The 25,636-nt window shown below is 43.2% G+C and overlaps 1 protein-coding gene across 2 annotated transcripts in view; it reads right to left on the bottom strand.

Annotated features, from left to right (window-relative positions):
• The window catches only part of nr3c1 (nuclear receptor subfamily 3, group C, member 1 (glucocorticoid receptor)), a 45,076-nt gene that overhangs the window by 17,803 nt on the left and 1,637 nt on the right, over nt 1-25,636 (bottom strand). For both annotated transcript variants that reach the window (XM_036548765.1, XM_036548766.1), the window contains exon 2: nt 22,420-23,540. In XM_036548765.1, coding sequence (XP_036404658.1) covers nt 22,420-23,531 — 1,112 coding nt within the window. In that variant the 5' untranslated portion in view covers nt 23,532-23,540. The remainder of the gene's footprint in view (nt 1-22,419; nt 23,541-25,636) is intronic.

The following is a 25,636-nucleotide window of genomic DNA, read 5'->3' as shown; positions in this document are numbered from 1 at the left end:
CTGTCGGGGCACAAAAAAAGAAACTGACAAAGCGGCGCTGAAGAATGCCACGCGGTAGGTTACAACATACTAATATATTAAGCCTTATAGCGCTATAAGCTTCGCTCTGTCATCATCTGCAGTTTTTTTTTCCCCCTCTAGCCTAGTTCTACACGGTTATATAAGCCAAGGTCATTTCCCTTTACTAGTCCTGGGAGTCTGACCGTGTAGGGGAGGGCCGTCCCCACCCCCCCCCTCTCCAAAAGACATCAAAGAGAGAAGTCAATACTTGCCACCATAAATCACCCCGGGGGCTAAGATTACCCGCTGGCACTGTGATGTTACCCCAAGAATGTGGCCACATTCACAGAATCAAGAGCAGAAAATACACACGTACGGCCGCGGCAACTTTTCGCCAGTTTTCGAAGGAGGCGCAGGCGTGTAAATGCGAACCCAATACCTAAGCCTGACGGAATGCGATATGTACGGCTCCGCCATAAACGACGCGAACAACAACTTAAATCCTCTTTATCTAAACCGCACACGCTTTCCTCAATGTGTCAGGGCAGCTCATCGGTTTGATCACATGGGCTGACGACAGGCTGGATTTATGGGTTCCTTCACCTTCCTTTACACTGGCCACATGGGCGCCCTAACTCCCGTCGCAAACATGCGGGCAAACAAGGCTCCGAGAGAGGGGCGTGTCCTGTGATGTCACACAGCGGAATGGAGGGGAGGAGGGAAGAGAGCCCCCGATCATTCCACTGTGGACACGCTACTTTAGCAACAGAGATTTACTGAATAAAAGTACGCAGTGCACGCAGACCAAAATATCTCGTATAATTATACATTATAGAATCTGATGTAAACTCTACATCTCTCTTGCTGTCGTTTTTAAATTAACGGTTAATGAAATGACTGAGATATGGTGACGGGGCTCAGATTCAGATTTCCTTTACTGTCACTTTATCATGCACTTCCGTACAATAAAGAATGAAATAACGTTTCTCCTGTACCAACAGTGTACATAAGATAAGAGAATTAGAACCAAAAAAATACATACATACACAACACACACAGTGCAAACAGGTGATGTCATTCCCCACGATTGTGGTCAAATTATTAAGAGAGACATAAAATGCACACGCTAAGGAAGAACATGACTGTATACGAATATTTGCAATTAGAATACGTTCAACGTTCAGTGTGACATGGGTCCTATTACTGCACACTGTAGTAGTGTAGCCTTATACAGGATGCTTATTTAAACCAGCCTCCCAGGGTAAGGGAGGCTTTTCAGCGTTTCTCTGAGTCATTAGTCAGAGCTGTTGGAAATCGGCACCGTCGGCTAGCGGTGCGGCGCGGCTGCCCGTGCTGACGGCACTCGCATTCACATGCTGTCTCCTCTTAAAGCTGAATGACCTCCCCCGACTGCGCTGGAGACATACACGCAGGTTTTTAAATGCTTTTTCCACCTTTACGCCACGCTGTTTCAGAACAGGCGATTATGTGTCAGCCTCGTCTCACCGTGACGGCCTCTGCGCTTGTGCAGGAGCACCAACGAGACACGAATGCGATCCCTACGGTGAAATGAGCGCCGATTGGGGGACAGGCGTGGCCGCACCGATGCCTTAAAATGGTGAGACGAGGAAACCCCGTCCGACCTGACCGTCCCTCCACCTGGCGGAATGAAGCCAATTTGCTCTGCCGCCGCTCGCTCCTGGAAACTGTCAGCAGATAACCGAACGAGCTCCTTGCCGACCGTGCCGCTCGGGAGCACGCTGAAAGAATCACGAACTGAATGCTCATTGTGAGTTTCTAAATGAAGAGAGAGCCGCTCTTCCATCGCGCTGCCAGCAGCTCTGCAGCTCAGCCCCCGATAAACAGCGTCAGCGCAGCGCCTGCCGTGACGAGCCAGCACGCGCCTTTCCCCCGACAGCTGCTTTCACACACTGACGCAGCGGGGCAGCTGGCGGGCACGAGGTGGGCGCATAACAAAGGCGGGAATATTATTTAGCCCGCAGATTCAGAACAATTAAAAATACACTGGACCAGTATAAATCAACGGTCACAACCCTCAGTGGGTCAAAATGCATACAATTAATGAACGGGGTAAAATCAAATCCACGGCTTTCAAGGGACAAGTGTTCTGCTTAAAACATTTTTTGTTACACATGGGATCCAGTGGAAAGCCTGTGTGTTCAACATGCCAGATACGTTAGTGTGGCATCCACTACATGAAGTTGGAGAGGAGGCTGATCTTGCCAGCTGTTGATGGAGTCACTTTCATAGAACGAGTAGGGGCAATTTCTGACGACTTCCAGAAATGATCTGAAGACTGCAGACACATTGATCCCACTGCCAGCTATTTTCATTCTCTAATGCTGATGCCAGCCAAACTCTATCCAAGCTGGCATCTGTGCTGACACAAAAGCCAACTAGAGATGGAGATTACGGTCCTCCAAATATTACGGAACTGAAATCAAGATAATCCCACAGGGAAATTTGGACATTTATGGATTAAATGAAGTACCAAATTTTGAAACAGTGTTTTAATCACATTTATTTATTCATAAAATGGTGATCCACTCCTCTGTTAACTACCAAATGTGCTATTATGACACACTGCTGTATGAAACTTGCTGTATCACCTTATCGAAAGATTTAAATGCTTTATACTTCGAAAGAGATGAGAAAATGTCTTCCCCCAATTCTTACCCATTCACTGCAGTTAGGACAAATAACAAGGCCTCTGTTACTCTGGTACACTGCGTTTCACTTACTACTGTATAGGGAAACCTGCCTTTGTTCATTCAGATTGCATAACTGGATACCCTTGCTGTCAAAATCAGTTGTGTTTGCTTGCATTCCAAAAGATCTGACTTCAATTACGCTTACAAGGATACATCTGAAGAGGGATTTTCAGCACTACACAGCAGCAGATAAGACTTCAATTGAAAAAGGAAAACGCGGAACAATCACAACTGAGCCACCGCTCCCCAGGGGTGTTTGCCTCTGACAACAGAACTCAACTACACCATCAGGAATACAAAGCTCTTGCACCTGTAAAGGTAAGGGCTGTAAGCCCTAAGGCTATATAATAAAGACATATGGATGTGGTGTCTGAAAGCTTCTGTATTAACTATGGATGCTCTTGTGGCAGCTCCTGATGCCACAGAACAGAGATGTCATATGCACACCCTGAAATCTAACCAGACACGTTTTCCCTCCGAACTGTTCAAAACAAAAGAGGACAGATATTGGATGATATTTTACGAGGGGTGAGGCTGAAGAGACGGCTGGCTTTCGCAGGAGTAGTCCGCTGTATCGCTAAAGGGACTGGTGGAATTCTTTCTGCGAAATTCTAGTAAAAGCTAATAACAAAACAAAACACTTGTTAATGCGCACATATTTAATCTTTTACTAAGAATGATTAATTGATAATCTCCTTTCTCAGCCACCAAGTAACTGATGGACACAAAAGTGTATCACTACATACCTTCTTAACACTGCTGCTGTTGCCTACAGGTAACCCATCCTTGCTCTATCACACAAAGCATGTGTTACAGTGTAGGAACACCCACCAGTACTGTATATGACTAATTTCTGCAGACTTGAATAAGGGCATGTGTGCGGTCACCAGAGACCACATGAATTAGCTGGTTTGCAAAATGGATGGCAACAAAGCACATTGAAGCATTTACCCCCGTCTCAGAGGCTCCAACTGCACTGCAGTCAATGTTATGCGGGACAGGGAAAATGCAGAGAAATGGGACAGCAGAAGTATCTTCATCGGATCGCTTTCACAAGGCTGAGACCTACAGAATTAGGTCTGGCGGTGAAATCTGAGAGCACAGCCGCGTGTTTCCATAGGTGACTCCCTTCGCACCGCACACAGACGGTCAGAGTCCAACACTCGTTTGAGACGAGTTCTCAAAAGCCCTCCTATTTAGACGAGCACTTTAGATACAGATTTTCTGCTGTATGACTGAAGCTGTTATATATTCCCCTCACCACAATGACTGTGCTTCCTCTCCTCCTACAATCGAGCAACACAAAGGAGGCCATGCAAATCATGCATTACCCACCCATGTCAGCTCACAACAAAACAAATAAGCGCACAAACAAAAAGGTTCAGCATCGCGGGAGGTTCAGAGAGATCAAAAATCTTATCTGGCCTGAGAGCCTTTTAGCAAAATTGCTCCAGCGCACGTATTTTAGAGAACGGACACAATGGCAGATATCACTGCATCGGTGACGCTGTTCGTGGGGCTGTGCTCGCTCGGATTTCGACAATACAGTAACTGAAATGATTTTATTTTTGGACAGGGCGAGCAGGTGCGCTTCAGCTGCGGACAACCCCCCCCCCCCCCCCCCCCTCTCCCCACAGACCCTGTGCCGTCTCAGGAAGACCGCAGCGTGCGCAATAACATCCGTAAGAGTACAGTAAGAGCAAGATCTGTCAGAAACGTCATAGCCGCTCTACGGTCGTCACACCTGAAGCTGAATCTATTCTGAGTGGCTGGTGCTGGGTGAGAGCGAGCACAAGGCTCTCCCCCCTTTAGAAGCAATGTCTCATAGGGGCGGCAGTGTAGCATAGTGGTTAAGGAGCAGGTCTCGTAACCGAAAGGTTCGATCCCCGCTGGGACACTGCTGCTGTATCCTTGGGCAAGGTACTTAACCCACAATTGTCTCAGTAAATATTCAGCTGTATAAATGGATAACATTGTAAAGAACTGTAACCTATGTAAGTCGCTTTGAATAAAAGCGTCTGCCAAATGAATAAATGTAAATGTAATATTCTTCTGCACTATATGGGGTAGCTTGCCCACCCCACTGTGTGCACAGAACTACACATAAGAAAACTCTTGTGCTCATGGCAACGTACATGGGAGATAAAGGGGAGGTAGCCAGACATATTAGGTGGCAGCTAATATCACAGCAGGGTGAAGAGATTTCATTTTTTCACTCATGTATTTTTATGCCAGTGTTACATGCATAGTGAAAGGGAAAATAGCTAGGCATAATAAAACTGAACTTCACCTTTGTTTAAAGACTTTGTGTATTATACCGTTTTCAGAGTTGATGATAACTCATTCAATTGTTCATTCAAGACACTGACTAAAAACAGCACATTCTACTTGGCATAAACCACACCACACCACACCAGCTGTAACTAGTTAACACGAAACATATAAAAGGGTATACTTGGAGACACAGCATTCAGCAAAACAAAAAACATACTACTAATTTTGCACAACTTTTATATAAATACACAATGTATAAACCCCACGTTGTGAATACTGCCCACATCATGAAGTTCCACACCAATCATGTACCATTCAAAAATACCTGAGACAGGTGCCACTGATAGTCTGTACTCCTCCTTAAAATATCCCTAATGTGACTGCAGTTGTGTAGCTTGAGGTGTGGTGTATGCAAGTAGTTTGAGATGGTTTTATGCAGCTAGGGACTTCACTGAGGAGCAATATAAAGCCATCCTTGTGTTTGAGGGTAAAACATCTGGTAAACCGTCTGGGTAAAGCGAGGCTGGCCTTCGAGTTTGCTCTTCTCAGTAAGCAAACCTGCGCTAGTCTCCCCACACCAACAAACCCCATTCCGAACAGCTTACAGCGCTGCAGCTCAAAATACAGTAACACAAAATAAAAATAGCCTTTTCCTTTGGGGCTATTCATTTCATTCCTGCCCATCGCTGCTGAGCTACACCCCTGAAATGAACAACACTCGTCTGTGTGTGTGTGTGTGTGTGTGTGTGTGCATGCATGTGTGCGCGTGCGTGTGGAGACACAAAGACTGTAAGAGCAAGACACCTTGAGAAAACTGTTGGGGGAGTGTGAAAAAATGGGGGATAACACTGTAAATACTAATACCATCCCTGTCAGAATAGGTCACAATAGCATGAGTAGCATGTGCCTCAGACGAAGAGCTCAAAGTGTGGAGAAGGGGGCAGTGGCTCTCTGGTTCAGACCTGGGGCAGCGGACACAGGACAAAGAATGCCATCCGAAGAGCTATAGTAAAACCACTGCTATGCGAATGGGTTAGAGAGAATGTGTCAGATGTGGACAGCGGGGTTAAGCGGCGGAAGCGAGGAATGAGAACGCCGAAGCCGTGCTTTCCCGCAGACGAGCCCTGCCAAGGTGGCCCGCCCAGGCGAGAAACCCAACCAAAGTAAACAATGCGTAAAAAAGGGAACGCTTCTTTATGTATGCATAATATATTATTTTAGCCCAAACGCTCTTGGATGGCTCAGGTGCTGAATATACTAAAGCTGGTAAAACTAGACTAAACAAAAGAAAAAAAAAAGATGAGAAATTGAGAAGGAAGATGAGAAATTGAGAAGGAAGAGGCGATGTGATATTCCTCCTGGAAGTACAAATTAAACCTGAAAATTAACTGTGATTAATTGTTTATTCTGTGTCAGTGCTTATAAAACATTTCAAACAAAAGACAAGAACACTCAGGTTCTCTGACATTTGTATACTGAACACTGGAGATGGTGTGAAGGTTAAACTTGTGGACTCCTGTCTGTTGACAAGCTGCTGACCTAAGGTACAGCTATACAGTTAAGGGAAATTTATCAGAGATACAAATAACAGAGCATGGATGCGTTTCAGAAATTAGAAAATGAGGGTACTCATTATGCTGTTTCAGTGTATCATTATGCGATATACTGTTAACCATTCTTACCAAAGAACTATAAAATGAAGCACCAAAAGTTAAGATGCTTCCGCACTCACATGTCATTCTGAGCAAGCCCTGTACTCCCCACTGCCTTAGCTTCAAGTGCTAATTTCACCGGCATTCAGCACTACAGTAACATGTAAAAATTAAACCTGCTTTCTTTTCCCACAGTGGTGCCCGATTACCGCGGCGCTACAACCTGACGCTCAGCACTCATAAGCTCCGGTACAGCGGTGGAAAAGCAAAGGTTTCCAAAATCCAGCCCGTGACAATGACATTTCACGGCTCTGATGCGGGGAAGATCCATTTACTCTCCAGCGCTGAACTGATTAACTCCAAACACCGCCGCGGACAGCGGATGCAAAATGATGTTGAGCGCGTCGCACACAAAGAGCGATTTCTCCGCTCAACTGTGTGCGATTACCCTCTTTCGTCACATTAATAAGCGCTCAGACCCCGCTGATAAAAATGTACTGTGTATTATATGTCAAGAAAAACACCTCACATCAAACAGCCTGCCTGCACCTTGCTCCACTCTCTCACTGCTACAGAATGGCCTTTTTAACTAAATTGGACAGCATTTCTCATTACTTTTTGGCTTTTGAAGCACGTTTTGCACCCAAACTGCACCGAAAACGTATAATTCTTCATCTTTAAAGAGCAACACTAATGGAATGATAAAGCTTTATCTACATCTGAACACCCTGCCCACCAATCCCAGCGCCTTGGCTGCCTATGCCTAGGTGTTTTTATTCTTCCTGCCTGCTGAGTAAATTGCCAAAAATGTGGACCCTGTAGTCCAAATTGGCCATTTTTGTACAATATTTTTTGAACGCAGTGTGTGTGAGCGAAGAGGGAGGTAGTGTCTGAGTGCCAAAGACGACGACGTGCTGAATTTAAAGTCGACAGGCAGCTCGCTCCCTCGTGCGGGTTGTTTTTCCTCAAACATGGCCCCTAATTATGCAAGTCAATCAAGAGAATTGGCAAGAATACACACGCTACAAACGGAACGCGGCGTTGCTTATAGCAGAGGCTTTACACTGAAAACAGTCGCTTGGATTGTCAATGGAAATGATGCTTCATATCGAGGCAGGTGTGATATGAACACACATATATTATGTAAGTTGTTCTGCTGAATGTCAATAAATGACAATAATGTAATGCAATGTAATGTTTGATATACAAATACCCTTGTTCTCTTCAACTGACTTTACACTGCCTAATTCTCACTGGAGAGCTGGCTGCCCCCTCCTTCAGAAACAGGCAATTTAGGGAGGTATCACAAAGGAACTCTGTGGTAGATCCACTGAAGTGGATTGGTAGACCACAGACCCAGGCCTTCCCAAAAAGCCCTTGGAAACAGGGAAACCCCTGTCTTAAAACAGAAAACATATAACTGGCTTAAACTGGTGCTCTTAACAGGTAAAGCATCACACGGCCGATTCTCTGGGAAACCACCAGATGCTTGGACTGCCTAGCAACAATTACATGCCTGAATGGAAAAGACTTATTTTGAAATCCTTGGATTCCCCCTGGATATGAAAATTACGGCCAATAAGGAGAGGTGGGGAGAACGGGGGGGTGCTGTAGTTCGCTCCTTTCCTGGGCTGTGTGTGTGTGTATATGTGTGTGTGTGTGTGTGTGAGTGTGGAATACCACACACACAATGCTGTCACATACCCACACGGGCTCAGTGGTGTAATGGTTCCACTGCTGACAGCTTATTTATGGCCACTCAGTCTTCCATGATCACAGAAGCACAGAATGAACCGAAATTGACCACGGAAAACTGAATTAGCTGCTGGGAAAAATTACTTTCTTTCCAGATGGATCTGGACATTTCAAACCCGAATGAATATTTCCGTGTTGTCACCACCTGTGTAAACACTTTAGTTGTATAAATAAAAACATAAATAAGTCGGGCTTGCCACGGGCCAAATAAAATAAGGTGAAAAGGTAGACCTCATGCTAATTAGTGTGGTCTGTGCAGCTACCCGCCACACTCAATGGTGAAGCCAGATGCTGACAACCCCTTGCGGATGTTGCTGAATCAATAGGAAAGTGTTCACGTATTAACACTCATGGGGCTGATTCACTAAAACTGGTGCAATTCAAGTCAGGCTACGGCTGGTGCACAAAGTTATCAAAGTATGTCCTGAAAAAATATACACCAAAAGTAATTCAGTGCATCAGTGCAGTGAGTACCAGCTCCCACACAAGTTTCTTCTATACGTGCAGCAAACTGTTATAATTAACATTGAATTTACTTGTTCGTGCTGAATTACAATAAATGTCTCAGAAAAGAAAGGGCAGCAGAGACTGTACCGTACAATAAAAAGAACAGTTATTCAAACTGTACATTTAATTTACTTAATTTAGGTTTCCCGGAAAAAGTCAAGCCATTAAAAATGAACCCCAGGGATGTTTTGCCATACATAAGAAGCACACACCAAGCCCTTACTGATAAAGCTGATACATCTTCTCCCAGAAGTACTCCACAGACCTTCTTGTTTCAGTATTAACAGCCTACATTAATTTAACAAGTATGTTCAAGTGGTTAAAAACAAAACGTGCAAAAGTATCAACTCGACACACAGGAAAAAACAACACACAACCATAAAAAAAAAAAAAAAAAAAGGAAGAATTTGCTTCCAAGGAAATGTAAAATCTGGAAAGTCTCATTTTTCACCCAGATGATTTCACTCAATCCTGGGGCACCATTACAAAACAACACAATGAGCACCAGTCAGCTTCTACTGACACAGAATGTGCTGCACTCATTAGGGTCACGTGCTATGTCTAAACAAAAAATATATCATTAGGCCTATGTGCTCCTCCAGTGCTCCATATCAGAGCGTCACATTGAGTATGTTCCACTGAAACAGCTGCATATTTACAAAGGATGCTGAAGGGTACAGCAGTGGCCCACCTTCAAATCAAACCATACACCCCGCGGTCAGACACCCTAACCGCTACTCCATCCACATAATACTGCAGGTTGTCCTACTGACTGAAATTACATCTGCGGTCTTGGAACGTCCGCAAAATTGTCTAAAGTTAAAGACTTTAACAATTCAATTAACAGCAAACAATAAATCACTGCAAAAAATAAATGAAACAAAAAGGGCATTTTCAGTCTTCGCATAATTCCGCTGGTGTCCTGCGGCTCTCCCTCGTCTCTGGCCGGCTGAGAAGCGGAAGGATGGAAAATAGGCCATGCCTGAGAATGGCTAACATCACGGGCTGCGTGTGAAAACACAACAGTGAGATTTACATCCACTACACGATACTATCTGCTGACTGTCAAGATTTCCCTGACACAGGAAACAAACTTCAGTCTGAGACAGAGGAAAGCCAAACACACAGCTCCAGCCTCTGAGGAGAAACCCCTTTCTGTGCGAATGACCCTGCCCATCGGGTGATTAGAAAAGGTTTCATCGTTACTGCATACAAACTTTACTTTTCATTTTGGTAATTGATAATAAAGCCCGCCCAACGCACTGGTATTTTCTACTGATACAAAACAAAAGGGGGGAAAAAAAAAGTCCTGTTTCTGTCTGGGCAAAGCCTTACAGTGCTATGTAGGTCAGCATGTTAACCATGACAAAAGGAGCATGCACATGTTACATGATGTCATGTCTGGGCAGAAGCACAAGGTTTAACCCCTGGGAAATTGAGGGGAGGGGAGGGGCAAGGCTGCTGTCCTATAAACAGCAATTTACATATGTAAAGTGAGAGTTTTCCAAAGCTATGCATATAGATATAAAAACACACAACAGATCATTTCGCCTTTACTACATGCAGAGAAATAATGTAACCTTTTCCCTATTAAATTCAGCCACTGAACCTTGAGACAACCAAGAAGAACTCGTATCGTGAGATCATTTCAAAAGTGCCCAAGACTGGCGGGTGGCTGGGAGGATGGCACGAGCAGCTAACCATGGTGACATTTTAACCACGCATATTCTCCCCACTCATTTTCGCACGCAATGGAAACTTTTCTGTTGCTCTATGTAAGCAAGAGTTCTGAAACCGCAATCCCACCTACTCGTTGTGTGCGGTTTTTCAGCCCTTATTTCTGACCCCTGGGTCATGTCCGCACAATAATCTCTCCCTTTTTCCCCACAACCGTCCACTGTACCATCCTCGTTACTTTTTCATCATACAAAGCAGGGCCCAGAGCCAGAGTGAGTCAACGTCAACCCACCCCCCCACCCGTTTCCTTTCCTCAAACTGTATAAACTGTAGCCATATGATCAAGGCTTTCTACGTGGGCAGTAATTATTTATAAGATTCTGCCCTTGCCAGTCTTTAACTCGCAAGAGACAAGTGCTCCCTGGATCAGCCCTGCGCTCAAAGACAGTGCCAGGGCCTTTCCGTCATCACTGATTCATAAGGGCCATATAAGGCCCAGATTTCCAAACATACAGGCAGAAAGTCTACTAGAGCGTGAGAGTGAAAGACCAAAGTGGCTTCCTGTGTATGGATGACAAGGCATCCGTCATGTGGGTCAGAGATGGGTGATGTTGAGAGATATCTGATTGTTTGAGATGGCGCGACAAACGTAATATAATCGCAACAAGTGTATGCGACGTCGGTGGCTGTAGTAATGACAGCCCCAAGGTCAGAAACGAGCTTTTCAGTCCACTAACCAGGTGGTTGGTGGATGGAAAAGATTCAGCAGCCAGATCGATTTTTCACCAGCCTAAATAATTTACTGCAAATCAAGCTACATTTCATTGGCTCCCGTGAGGCAACACATCTGTATGGTTGCTGGATAGCCAGACATTACCTAAGTACATACAGAATGGAAGCTGGAATCATATACAGCCACTCAACATCAGAGAGGTCTCCCCCCCCCAATGGCATGTGCCTTTTGGAATAGTGTTCATTTGTCTGCTGTCTGTTCACTCGGTGTAGTTACTCCCTCCTTTATAACTCCTTAGTAGAGCTAGCTATCAAAACATGCAATGTGACAGGTAGAGGGTAACTACTTCCCAGTCCAAAACTGGGTACTTAGTTGTAGAATCAAGACAAATATTCCCGCAGTACAAGAATTTGCACTGCACTGTCATACATGTGATTGGACAAGCAGAGACTAACGGTGATTGACACAAGATTTCACCACTGAAAAATGACAGGAGAAGTCCTGCCATTGACTTACAGTGAAACAAAAAAAAAAAAAAAAACAAAAACATTACGGTCTGAACTGAAAAGGGCGTGCATTTGGGTCGTGACATTTATGAATTTAAAGCAAAAAGCACCCACTGGAGCGGCTAGTGACCTTGCGACTTCAACCAAAGAGAAAAGCAACCCGCATTTGCGACTGGCGGGTGGTCCCCCTCATCCCACCTACATCACGCAGTAAATACAGCTGTAAGAATCTCAGCAAGAGGGTCACAATGGCCTGGAAACAACCGTGTCTGTGTAATCGGGCTTCTTCATCATTGCTTTCCAAACAACCACTTGCATGCTGCCCCAAGGCCTTCTGCAGCATCTCTGAGAAACCCTATGATTTAACATGCGCAGTAACGACGCCCACATAACGACTTTCACATCTTGAAACTGCTAAGACGGCCATTCTCACGAGAATTATTTTCCATCCCTTTTTAATGGCGACCTCTGCTGTGGAAATGAGATTTGCTGACCGCTCAAACGTTAACCTTTGAGCCGCTGAGGCTGAATCTAAGGATTCCTCAAAGCTTTTCACAGTGTATGGCTAAATGTCATTCTTTCATTCACGTCTTAAGTGCTACGTAAATAATTTACGCTCAATGTATAATGTATAAGAAACTGAGGTTACCTACAGTTCATCTCAATTTAAATATCCTCCAATGAGTGAGACAGAGCCAAAGAGGAATAACTGCTTGTAGCATTCACTGCTTTAATAAATTATGTACATGTAGGGGAATATATTAAGGTACTTCTCTGCAACAATAAACTTCAATCCAGACCTTTTACTCACAGAATACAGATACAACACAACCAAATGAGAGCAGCAGGTAGACTTTAAGTTAGCCTTTGTCAAACAAGGACATTATTATAGCTAAAAATACCGGCAGCAAACATTTAGCTATTCAACACCACACAAAAATAGCTCTCTCTTGGTGTTTGGCTGTTGTGTGTCCTGCCCTGACAGGCATGGAGGAGGAGAAGGAGGAGAAATTAGGGCCCATTCTGCACATTACTGTACATGAGCTACAGCATCTGGCAATGACTCAACACCATATCAGTTTTAAAGGAGCACTATACCATAAAATGGCTCTAGCCATTCTGCAAAAAGGGAACAAAAGTGTCAATGATGTTTTGCTTCTTCCTACAATTCAGTACCACTATTGAGAGATAATCATTTAAAGTTGGCATTTTTATGGCATTTTGGCTCCAACCAGGGTCACTACACTGTGTCTTCCGATCTATACATGCCACAAATACAATCTTGATGTGATCTGAAACCTCACTGTCTGCACTAAGAGGTGCATAACATTGCTGCTGCAAGATGTAAAATGTATATTCATTACATGATTAGGAAAATCAAGAAAATTTATATTTCAAAAATGCCATCCTGAATTTTCCTCATGCTTTAATCCGCCATCGTATGGACAGAAGTGTATAGATTCAGAAAGTTTTGGTGTGGAATCTCAGGGCTTTCTGAGTTACAAAACTGTTTATGACATTGTTCGGGGGGGGGGGGGGGTTATGCTCAACTTGTAATTATTTGATATCAGAGATAAGGACCAGAACATACACATCAACTGACCACAGGTGATGCAATCAAGCGGGTGTTGGCTCCCTGAACCATGTGGGGTGAAGAGGAAATAAGTCATGTTCTTGATGTAACATTATCACTTAAACTAGAACAAACAGTCCTTCTTAGGGTAGTAAACAATATTGTGTGATAGCAGGACACATAATGCTCCCACAAGGTAAAAATTACTAGCCTTTATCCATTGGCACTGTTGATGCCATTATACTTGCGGAACAGGCCCACTAGTTTCTCTATTAGACACTTCATGTGAAATATGGAAACAAACTTCAACGACTTCAGGCTGAATTTATGTTTCTGCTCACAAAGGTACAAAGGGTTTCGCACGTAACTTTTTATGCTATGTGGCGTGCGTTACGTTACATGGTTCGTTATTTTTTCATTAGTGTTATTAAGCTTCTCATAGTTTTCACCACCGCATTTGCTATATTTTTTAACATTAAATCACTGTTTCCTCAAAGCTAAAATTAGCTAGAATTTTTCCAATCTAGTGTTCTAATTGCACCAGGTTTAGCACACATGCTAAACGGCTAATCACACCGGTGTGACTGTACATGCGAAAGGATTAAAAAGAAAGTTTTTTTTTTTTTTTAAAGTTTAATAAATGCATGATGTTTCCAAAGTCAATGAGTAATCGTGTAAAAAAATCGTGATTATGATTTTTGCCATAATCAAGCAGCCCTAACAGTAACTCAAGAAATGCTCAAGCATGTGTACCATTTTTATTAGTCAAGTAGTCCAGTATTTATACCTAACTCTCTCAAACACTGCTTCCAACAACGCTGAGAAGGTCATGCTACACAACCTTCAAAGGAAAACGCAAAAACCACTCAGCAGCACAGTACAGTGAAGGAAAGGACTTTTTTAAACCTTGACAGCAAAGCAAAGCAGTAACTTTACTCCAACTGGCTCCTGCATCATTTAGAGAAACCTGCCTGCAGATCATACATCAATGACATTCATGAGAAGGAGGGCATGCCTTTGAGCTCTCCTTTAAAATAAATGATACAAAAAAATCATCACAGGATCTTACACCAGCGGTAACTAGAGCTCAAAGTCCTCACTAAAATTTTATTCACAGGCTCCTTGCTTCTCTTGCTTTATGGCTGGATAGCTCATAGCAGCATAGACAGGGCCGTGTCTCAAGTGCATATTAGACCCCAGCCTCGCCCAATAATTAGCCCGAACTACTGAAAAATGTGCTTAAAACTGCAACATGTGCATTTTATCTTAGACACCACAACTCATACACAAGAATCACCTTTCACTCTTTTCACGGCAAAAGCACCGGAATCCCCGAGTTGAAATTCTGCTTCAGCTGGGGCATTTAGGTTTTTAGGGGCATTCCCACATAGGGCATCACCATACACCCCTCACACCTGACCTGCAGCCACACAATAACTCAGACACAGAGCTTGGCCTTACACTTACTTCCACAAAGCCCAGAGCATGTCTGCTGATGACTGCCAAAGTAATTTCAGGACGGCTATTTTTAATATCCCAGATATACAGAGCATGGCTGTATACTTTTTTTCTATTCGCCAAAAGCATGTCTGCGTATGACTGCCAACTTTATTCCAGGACATCTATTTTTAGTATCCCAGTATAAGAGGCATATTTTCTACATTCCTTGTTGGTCGGGAGGGTAGTAGTATAGCCTAATTACAACGAGTTTAGTTTTTCAAACCGAATTTCTAATTACAAAGGACTGTAAAGGGGAATTAACTTTTCACACGGCCAATGTTATCTTACAATAATCACGACGCGCACCGCTCCTAATGATATATTTATGAAGCTTCAAAGTTTATTTTCGGAGTATGACACTAACAGTACCCTGCTTGCAGTGAGCCGGCTCTTCCACACCGTAGGCCAAATGGCTCAATCCTTGTGCGGGCATTCATTGTGAAATGGTAAAGGGGCACGTCGGGTGCTGTGTTGCCCAGCAATGTACATGGCAGAGGATGGACCCCAGGAATGCCAAGCAACGCTGCCAGAAACTCTGTTAAAAGGACTAATAAAATATAAAATGGAAAACAGATTTTCAATCTGATTGCACTTTATACCTATTGCTCTGGGCAAGCGAGCTATGTTTTCGGTTAGCTAAATGAAATTACGTTATTTCAGCTCTGACTAAACCAGAAAGTTTCAAGTATCTTAAGCCCCTCTCGGACACAAGCTATTACGCTCTGCCCTATATGAGGAGTAAGGAAATAAACCACAGTGCAGTAACTAATGTCATGCTCTTTCTCACTGACGCTGCCATTTTTGTCATGTGTATGACAGGGAGAGTGATGTCACGTGACCGTTTCATACCTGCGCCGGTGAGTGATGGCTGAGATCCACTGACTCACTGTTACGCAAGAATAAAAACCTCCAGCGTGCCTCTTTCGAGCAGCTCATCGCCTACAAAACGACTGAGGCAGAAGAACATCAGTGAAGCGGTCGTCGTGCGAGTTGTTGCTAGGCGGAGTTACAGCGTGATTGTGCATATCTTTTCCCTGAAACCACACGTGACAGCGCATGAAAAAGATTTATCCACCTGAATTGAAACACTGAAATTCTGATCTCAACGGCACACACTGGCCCCATCACTTATGTTAAATCTACTGCTCTGTTGATGTTCACTAATGTTACCAGACAGGTTCGAACTATCTGCATACTGATTACACTTACTGTTAAATTGCTTTCCCAGCTTTAGTGAAAGTGGAACTGTTTCACTGGTCGGAACAGGAACCACTTCTCAATCTTATCGTCCGACCGCAACAGCTCTTTGCTTACATCTGCAAAAGTTCAACAGGGAAGCCTGAACTCACAGGATCAATGGTCATGTCATGGATTTACTTATTAGCTTAGTGTACCAGTAAGTAAGCCAACGTACTTATCAATCAATAGCTATTAACAGTCCTAGATATACTCTAGAGGGGCAAAATTGCCACATTTAGTGTAACAACAATCTTTCCAATTTGGGTCTTTCTAAAGCAAGCTCAGAATTTTTTAAGCCTGATTATTATCTACTGACAAGGTTTGTTTGGTAAAGCTTGCATTTCAAGAATACTGGTTTGGCCCTCCTTAATGTGAAGAGTTCAGTTAATCATTCCATGTATAACAGGTCTTACAGCCAGAGATAAAAATAGGTTTTGTGGGGGCGTAACAAAAACAAACAAAGCTTGCTGTACAACTGCGTGGAAAACAGTCAACTGATAAACACAATCAACATGAGCTCCGAGCCAAAAGGTCAATGTTTACATCAAAGAGAATGTGGCGATGCAACGGAAAAGCTCGCTAAATGCGCCTAATGTGACAGAGCAGAGGAGAAAAGGACTCGAGAGGGACGACAGAGAGCCGGTCAGCCTTGCGCATCAACACCGCCGCGAGCAACCGGAATGTCTCTTTCAGGGAGGGTGCTCGTGCGTCGTCGTGCCCTAATGCCAACCCCGCAGAGCGCAGGCTCCGGCCAAACTAACAGCCAGCCGCAAAATGTCACGGTCTGAGGAGCGCGGGAGCTCACTCCCACTCAGACCCGCAGCCCACAAAAGAGCTCACAATTCGAACATGCATGCAAATCAGAGACGAAACCCATCTTCTGTTTCACCATCTGTTCCCGGTCACCGCTGAGCTGGAATAGGCCAGTTCAGATCACCTTCCAATTTATTTATCCTTGTACCACAAGCTATTTATCGCATTGTGTTGCTGCACTTATTTCAATACGGGGGGAAATCTATCATCAATTTTTAATCTGCGTGTAAGGGTGTTTCATGTAACAATTAACACTAATATCTCAGTGTAAAGCTACAGCAACAAGTTCAATCGGAAAATGTACTGAATTAACCCAAATATGAGACAACCATTATTTTAAAGTATCCTTTAAATAAAATTTTAATACATTTTAATGTAACCTAAATAGCTTAACAAGTAAACTGTGGAATGAAATGAATTCAAAATGAATTAAAAAACGAACAGAATAATGAAAAATAAAAAATAAAAAAAAACCCAAATGACTTGGAAGTTCTCTCACCAACCACAGAAAGTGGTGCCTTTTTTGTAATCAAATTAAGTATTGAAATTCAGTATGTTAAACGCTATTTAAGCTACATGTTTGCCAATAACAAATGCCAATCTTACAGTCGGTGCTGGCTCTAACATGGTGCATTGCGGGACCTGTTGTGTGTGAAATAGCTGATTGCTGTGGGCGAGTCAGATGATTCAGATTGACACACACCTCATCGCTCGAGCACACTGTTGGCAAGGTCGGCCGTGATATCCATTCCTACATCACAAGTTATGTGATAAAGCGTGTCATGCGCCGTGCATGATGCATTAATTTCTTAGTGCAGCCGGTACACCATGTTTATGTAGGCTTTCTGTAGCTGCACTTACTGTAAAATGGAACTGCTGTTTCCCCCCCCCCCACTCTCTCAAGCAGCCTTGGATGCAATTTTGGCACCTTTGCTGAGATCATTTATTTCTAACGAACCGGATTATGAATGATCTATAAATTGAACAAAGCATAAAAATGAGATCCTTTCATTATCTATTCTATAAGAACATACTCGGTGTGCTCTAATCACGCAATTACACCAGCCACTTTTTCAATTTCCTTTCTTGTGGTAACACAAAGTGTACAGGAAGAGTGATTTGTAATTCACTGCTTGACATCTTGATAAGAAAAAGTAATGTTCAATGTTTAAAAATCCCTTTGGTGCTTTTCTTTTGGGCCGGTGATCTTTTGTAAAATGTACAAATGTGTATACTGTAGTTTAGCTAGCTAGCTCATGTTACAAACCCGACATCCATCCATGTGTTGTATATGTTGTATGTGTTGTATATGTATAAGATATATTTAAAAGTAATATTTACACCAATAATTAAAAGTTTATTTTAGCATTAAAGCACATATCAAGAACTTATCAGGATGTAAGTGGTTCTGCATATTGCTAATGCTCTGGTATAGATTTTAAGAGTTGTGGTTTTTGGTCAACTTATCAGACTGTGCTTGTCACAGCATTGCTACTGCTCTGTAACTACAAATAAGCATTTGTATTTGAACTTCCCATTTTCTGATTTGAATAGAAGTACAACACCCTTATTCAGAGTGCGAATGCAAGTTTGAGTAAAAGCTCTTCTGCACATCCCCAGTAAAGAGAGTGCTTCTTTTTTATGGAAAGTACCATTAAAATGGCAATTGTACTGAGTTATATGCATACTTTAATAGAAGTTCCAAGTTCCAAGAATATTCAGACATTCTTATACAACAACCTTGAATGAGCATCACTAAGTCACAAAATCAAGTGGGATAAATCAGAGTTATAATCACATGTTCCGTTCTGAAATTCTGAGCAAGCATCTACAAGATAGTGATGGACACAGTGTGCTGATGACAGACAATTGTAAACCAATCACAGAGAGAACTCTACTTCTTTGGACATCACAGCCAACATATTTCTGTAACCAATGGTCTCAGACTAACTTTAAACGATTAATAACAAAAATGAGGACATTTCTGGCCAGTCCGTGCACAATCTGAATCCTCACATTTTAGAGTCAAAATGAGTGTGGCAAACTACAAAAGAACACCTACACCTCAATCAAATCAAACTGAAAGGCTGACAGCCGGATTCATTTTTACTTAGACTGTCCCACTGTTGCCAGCCACTGCTGTGCAAGCATGTGTTTTCATTCTCTGCAAAGGCATGGCTCTACCCAGCTGCAGGACATAACAGTCAGCATGTCTGGAAAGAAAACAAAAGGTAGGCTATGTCCTAAGTGAGTCAGTGTACTTCCTTACACATTCCTTTTCATGGCAAACTACTTTAATCCGATGGCAGACAAAGGAAATGCACATCATTCCCGTCTGCCATATCAAATCAGTCAGCGCCTCAGATGTCTGATACTTCGGAATACCAAAACTTTGTCTCGCCCATAACACAGTGACTCACATCTTGTTTGGTAATTTGCTCTGCTCGTTTCCTCGTTAGCATACCTGCAAAACAAGTATTTGTTGACCTTCTACCTGAATGTGGTTTTCACAATAGATATTTGAGTCACGCTATTTTTTTTTCCCCCCACCACATAAAGGAAGACGAAGGATGTCTAAGAACTCTTAACATCCGATACTGTGTGTCTCTTTCCTGCCAATGCGCCGAGACCAAGGTTAAAAATTATTTTAAACTGGATGCTAAATCGGCCATTTATCCAACCAGAGGAAAAAACTTCCATCTCTCAAAAGTGGCATGTTTAGCAAAAGCTATGCTTCCCGAGAAAAGGAATTTCTCAAATTTTTAAAGAGTCATGTTACTGCACTTGCCAGCATGCTTTGAGACATGGTATTTTCTCAACAAACATCTCACCAGCTACCACTAGAGACACGCTGTTGGCATAGGACACATGACCTAGTTTTTATGTACCGAGTTGGAGGCAAAAGTTCTTCTGTTAAGATAAGCCAGGGTAATAGACACATGCCCTGGACAAAGGCAGGTTGCTCAACATTCATTGAACATACGGCGAATTCCACTTACAAGAAATACCAATATTAGAATCAACGAAATAATGAGATCAAAAAACATTGTGAGCCTGGAACAGAATCTTTCTACACTTACACCTATACTAACTTGCTAAACTAAAAATTCAGCTTGTAAACATCAGGCAGTTTTCTTATTAGAATCATTATGGGCTCATTCACAGGATGTAATAACTGAACAGAATGCATAACTGTGGCAGAGCTGAAGTGAGTAGCTCGTGTGAGCAGGTAGCCGAGCAGCTGCAGTGGTTACTCCCTGAGGCCTGGTTAACTAGCGTTGTTGCCGACAGGCTAGGGGCAATTTGCCTTTAGCTCAACTGGCAACGACGCTGGCCGTAAGGGGCTGGCAGTGAGCAGTGAAAACCCAGGTTCGAAACTCGCTCACTCGCTTGAATACAGGGTCTCTCACCTTACACCATAAACTAAAGCATCTAGCACCTAAAACATTTTGAGAGAAAAGTTATACCGTTAAGCTAAGTGCCACAGTCTTGCAACAGTCATAAGACTGTTGACTGTTAAGACCAATTAAAGAAACGCAGCTGAGAAATTGGGAATTCCCCAGCTTACAGTATCTAAGATTTTATCAGGAACTAAAGACACCCAAAAATAATGATCTGTATTAATGATCTGTAATAATCTGTACTGTGCTGTTATTGAAACAGGATATAACTTCTGCCTGTCTTTACTTTCAGTGTTACTGAGTGCAATGTCCAACCTCACAATTCCTTACTGCCCGAGCTGTAGATGAGGCCTAATGCTGTAAATTCAGCAGGGGAAGGTTAGTAGAGTTTGATGTGAGTTCCACTTCGTGTATAGCGATTTAGAAATGCTGTACAAATGTGCAAAAAAAAAAAAAAAAAAAAAAAGAAACCTTAACTCCAGGCCACAAAATCACTGCTTAGACAGGCTGTGTGCATACCAATGGCTAGTGGTCGAGGTGCACATATGTTGAAGACATGCAAAAAGGAAAACAAAAACAAACACGAAAGGCCTACATATTTCTGTGATTGTTGACCTTTTCAAACAGAGCTGAGTATTTCAAAAGAGAACAAGACATTTCAAAATGTAATGACCTCATATCCACTGCCACAGTTCTACAACTTGATACAACTTCAATATTTTGGTTTATATGGGGCCATAACTTCCTCAGCACACAGTCAATATTCATGAAGAAAAAACTAATACACCCATACAAAACACAATGGCATATTAGTCCAGTCTGAAAGTGTAAGGGAATGCAGATATCTTTCCAGTGAATCGTTATTTACAAAGGTGCAACTCACTGGAGTGTCACAGAAAGCTTGGAAGCCACAATCGTAAGTCATTGAGAACTCAGAAACCACATCAATAAGAAAAGCACATCCCAACGTGATACATTGTTGAATTCTGGAGTGCACAGCTTTAAAGTGAGCTAATGAATCAATCTCAGTCTTCAGCTTTACAGACCTGGCCTCCCTCCAGACAGCAGATAAGATCTACCCAGCTCTCCCATCGTGGCGATACACCCCGGCGGAGTCATCGCAGGCCGCGGCGCTCGCATTCCGAGCTGACAGATGGGGACGGGGATTTTTCTAAAAATGAGGGATTGCTGTGGGCGTGCGCACAGAAACACCGGGTGGCCATTTAGCCAAATCCAGAACGGCGGCTCCGTTTCTGTGGCCACCTCCGCAATAGGCGGCCTCACGCACTACTTCATTACGACCCTGAAAGCAGTTCAGTTTCAATGATCCGTAACCAACGTTTTTTTCACATGCGTTTTTCCAGCAAGCTGGGGCTGAACTGAAATTCCTCCCCTAAGTGCTTCTCAAGCCATGTTGTTTTTGTTGACATACTCCTCATGCTATTTTTATCCGGACTGCAGGCATTCTACTGGCTCCCACACAAAACGTATGCGACAAAAACGGCGACGGATATTCACCTGCAGTTACAGTATTAACACTAAATAGCCAGTTCCTCACTGTTAGCACGTCGCATAGGGATTTTTTTAAAGGCGTTAAAGTTTGTGTTCTCCCACAAATGCCAAATGGCGTTCAGACTCATTTCACAACACTGTTCAACCTTGTTCCCAGAAGACGAACAAAGGTCAACGCAGCGTTTAGCAACATATTACTAAGAAATAATACACACCTCCGAAAGGGCTGCATTTTATTGCAACAAACCCAGCTAGCATTTGGCAGGAAAACCAAAAACGGGTGTACAAATGAAGTCCACCCCCTTCCTTTCCCAGTAGTACTAAAGGAAATTAAAACAATCCATAAAGGCCATTCCTAGGCCTCCATTTAGTTAAAGTAAGCCTACTTCCTATCGTAGGCAAAACACTTTCAAGTACAGACTTTGATACTTCACAGGGAAACACACCGCTGCATTCAAAAATGCAGTGGTTGCTCACTGTTCTTGTTGCATACAAAACTCAAAGTGTTTTGCCCAGTCCTTAATTACCATTTTTGTACCCCTTACCTGATGAAGGTAGAAGAGAAAGGTGGCGAACCAGTATAGGTTTCTTTTGCCCTTTGCATCCCAGCGGTGTCCCCAAACCCCTGTCCTCTGTTCCAGGTCTCCCCGACAGAAGCCACCGGTGGGTACAGGTTAAAGACGGGCTTCTGATCCTGCTGCTGCGCGGCGACCGTCGTCGAGGCGTTAACTCCAAAGTGGTAGCTCTGTCCGCCCGAGGTGCTCACGCCGCAGATTGAAATGGAGGAGTTGAGGGGGCCGCCGACGTCCGAGCCGCTCATCTGGCAGTAGCGCCGGCTCTCGTTCTCCTGCTTGATGACGCCCGGAGTGCACAGCTGGATGTAGGCGTCTTTCTCCGTCTTGATGACGGCCGTGGGGGCGCCGCTGTCCAGCAGCTGCTGGTCTTTGCCGTTCACGTTGGCGCAGCTGTTGCCGTTGCCGCAAGCGACGGGCTTGGTTTGCTTCATGGCGCCGATGTCGCCCAGGAGGGAGTCGTCGGTGGTCAGTGAGGAGAGGAACGCCGTGTCGTCGCCGACGTAGAAGTCGTTCAGCTCCGACGGGGAGCCCGTCAGCTCGAAATCCTGCAGGAGGTCGAGGGCGTTGTCGTTGAAGAGCTTCTGGCTGATGTCGGAGTCCCTGCCGACCTGCCCGAAGGTGTCCTGATCCAGGTCGATCTCCCCCCTGCCCACGGGCGAGAAATCCTCTGTTTTCAAAGGGAAAAGGTTGGGGTCCGCTCCGCCTATGAGGGAATCCATCGAAGTGGCGCAGCGATTTAAGTCTGCGATGCTTGCTTCCAGGCGGGAGAAGTTCTCCCCCAGGGTGAAGAGGCCGGGAGACTGCTGGGGCTGCGCTCTCTGGTCGTTACCGATCACCTTGGAGTCGGGCTCCTCCCCGTAGAGTCCCATGGACACCGACACAGCTGTGGTCAGCCCCTCCTGAGGGGCCTTGTTGCCCATTCCGTTGGACACGTCTCCGGAGCCTGGCTGCAGCCTGGGGCTGGATAAAGAATCCACCGAGCTGGAGGACACTGACATGGTGCTGCTTGCTCTATCACTGTAATCCACGAGGGTCAAGCTCTCATCTTGCTTATTGCTATGTTTCAGTCCACCTGGATCCATGCTGTATACCTGGGGTTCCAGAGATAAAAAGCAGTTTACAAAAGTGACAATCGGGAAGAACACACACACACACACACACACACACACACACACACGTGCACACAGCATTACACCAATTTTATGGCATACAACATTCCCATTTGCCGTCAAACCTGCTGAATGGCTACCTATACATGCACATGTAAACAATTCACCAGGTTATAAGGCAACGTAACCAACACTGAACCGGTCAAAGCAGAAAACATCCCGGTAAAACTATCAACCACTTAAGATAAATAAATAAATAAATAAATATTATATATATATATATATATATATATATATATATATATATATATATATATATATATATATATCTTTCAATGAAGCCTTTTAAGATAAAGTGCAGGAAGACCAACGCATTTTGCCCTTTACCAAGAAAGATGCCATCTGCTTTACTTATGGACTGTAACACTGGTAATTTTTTTCATTAAAAGAGGAACATCCAGCACATTTAATTACAGGGTATGATAACATCTTCTCACTATGTTGTATTACCAATACCACTTTCCCATTAAAGAGAAAGGGGTGAACTACAAACTTTTACAAACATTCAATCTATATATAAATAAAATTACATCCTATGTCCCATATTGGGTTTCATCAGACTGATGATGCATACCTGGAGAAATTCAATACAAGTGACAACAACTGACAAAACTAATTACTACAAAACTAGTTAACTGCTCAAGCTACATAAATTCAAGTGACCCTACAGAAAAAAAAAAACACCTGCAAAAGATATTTACAGTGGCTAGTTAGCCATCTGATTGACCAATTATGTGATAACCCATTTTATTCAAATTATTTTAAGATACAAAAATGAAATCTTGTCCATGAAAACTAAAGAGGTGTGCCATAGGAGACACTGTATAAAATGTACAACAAAGCAATCTGGAGGTCTGTGTGCTAAAAAGCCACTACATCCTTGTTCTCCGTACTGCAGAAGCAATGGTTTCTGGAAATCATGTTGGAATGACAATGCTAACACAGTTGTGACATTTAAAAAAAACTTGACACTCATGAAGGAGCAAAACATTAATGTGAGGCTCATGATCTACGTAATCTTTCAGTTTTAGTTCTATTTAATTGTTACATTGTTTATAATTGAAGTCAGTGGGCTAGATGTATGTACTGTCAGTGATGTAAATTTGTCTTTACTGGAAAAAAAAAGACTACTAGCCTATTACAAAAATGTTTTTATAATTATTGACAAATACTGCTTGTTAGCCAGATAAACATCACAGTGATTCAGATTAGTCTGAGCCTTGCAATCCAGCAACAAAGTTGTCCGTCACAATTTCTTTTCACTTCTCACTAAAACATGCGAGAATAACTCGGCCCAATGCAACCACTATTTTGTGACTGTGTGCCAAAGAAGTTGCTTCAGTAAAATACACCATCTGTGGTACATCAGGATAAAATGTTTTTCTCTCCTTAAGTGCTGCTGAGGTTGAATATAATTCTCATTAAAAATAAACAAGGAATAAATGAAGCCTGTGCAAACTCAGACCCCAGGATATTAGACATAAGGAAGTCTGGGACATCCAACAGGAAGGGCACACACGTGCATTCAGTCAAAGGGAGCTACCAAAGGCAAGTGAAAGCTCCTTTTTCTCAACTGGAACAACCTCAACCATGTCACACAAGCATCATCTTAGGGCAAGTGAGAAAAAAAATGACAATTTCAACAAAGCCTGTGAAATTGTTTGCTTTGTAACTAGGGAAAAAACTGATTACCTTACACATAATTCTACATTACAGGCATTCACTCCGCATAATAACCAACAGCAGCACGTAAGTTGTTAATATCCTGTCACCATTTAAAATTAAATGTGGAATGCACACCAGCTGTCTAACTGTGGAATCTTATGAAGTCTACTGAACTTAAAACAGCTACATGGCTGTACACAATCGCTAGCTACATAAGAACGAGCTAATGTCACTTGAGTGAGGTTACTATAACAAGCTAGCTTGTGATTTATCTATGTGTCTAGCGATATATGTGCCACCTGGCTAAAATACGCTAGCTGGCTATTTAACTGCCAAACGATGTATTCGCCATA

Source organism: Megalops cyprinoides, chromosome 16, assembly GCF_013368585.1.
Source record: "Megalops cyprinoides isolate fMegCyp1 chromosome 16, fMegCyp1.pri, whole genome shotgun sequence".
NCBI lineage: Eukaryota > Metazoa > Chordata > Actinopteri > Elopiformes > Megalopidae > Megalops > Megalops cyprinoides.
The sequence above is the reverse complement of the archived record's forward strand: the minus strand, read 5'-3'. Positions and strand labels throughout refer to the sequence as shown.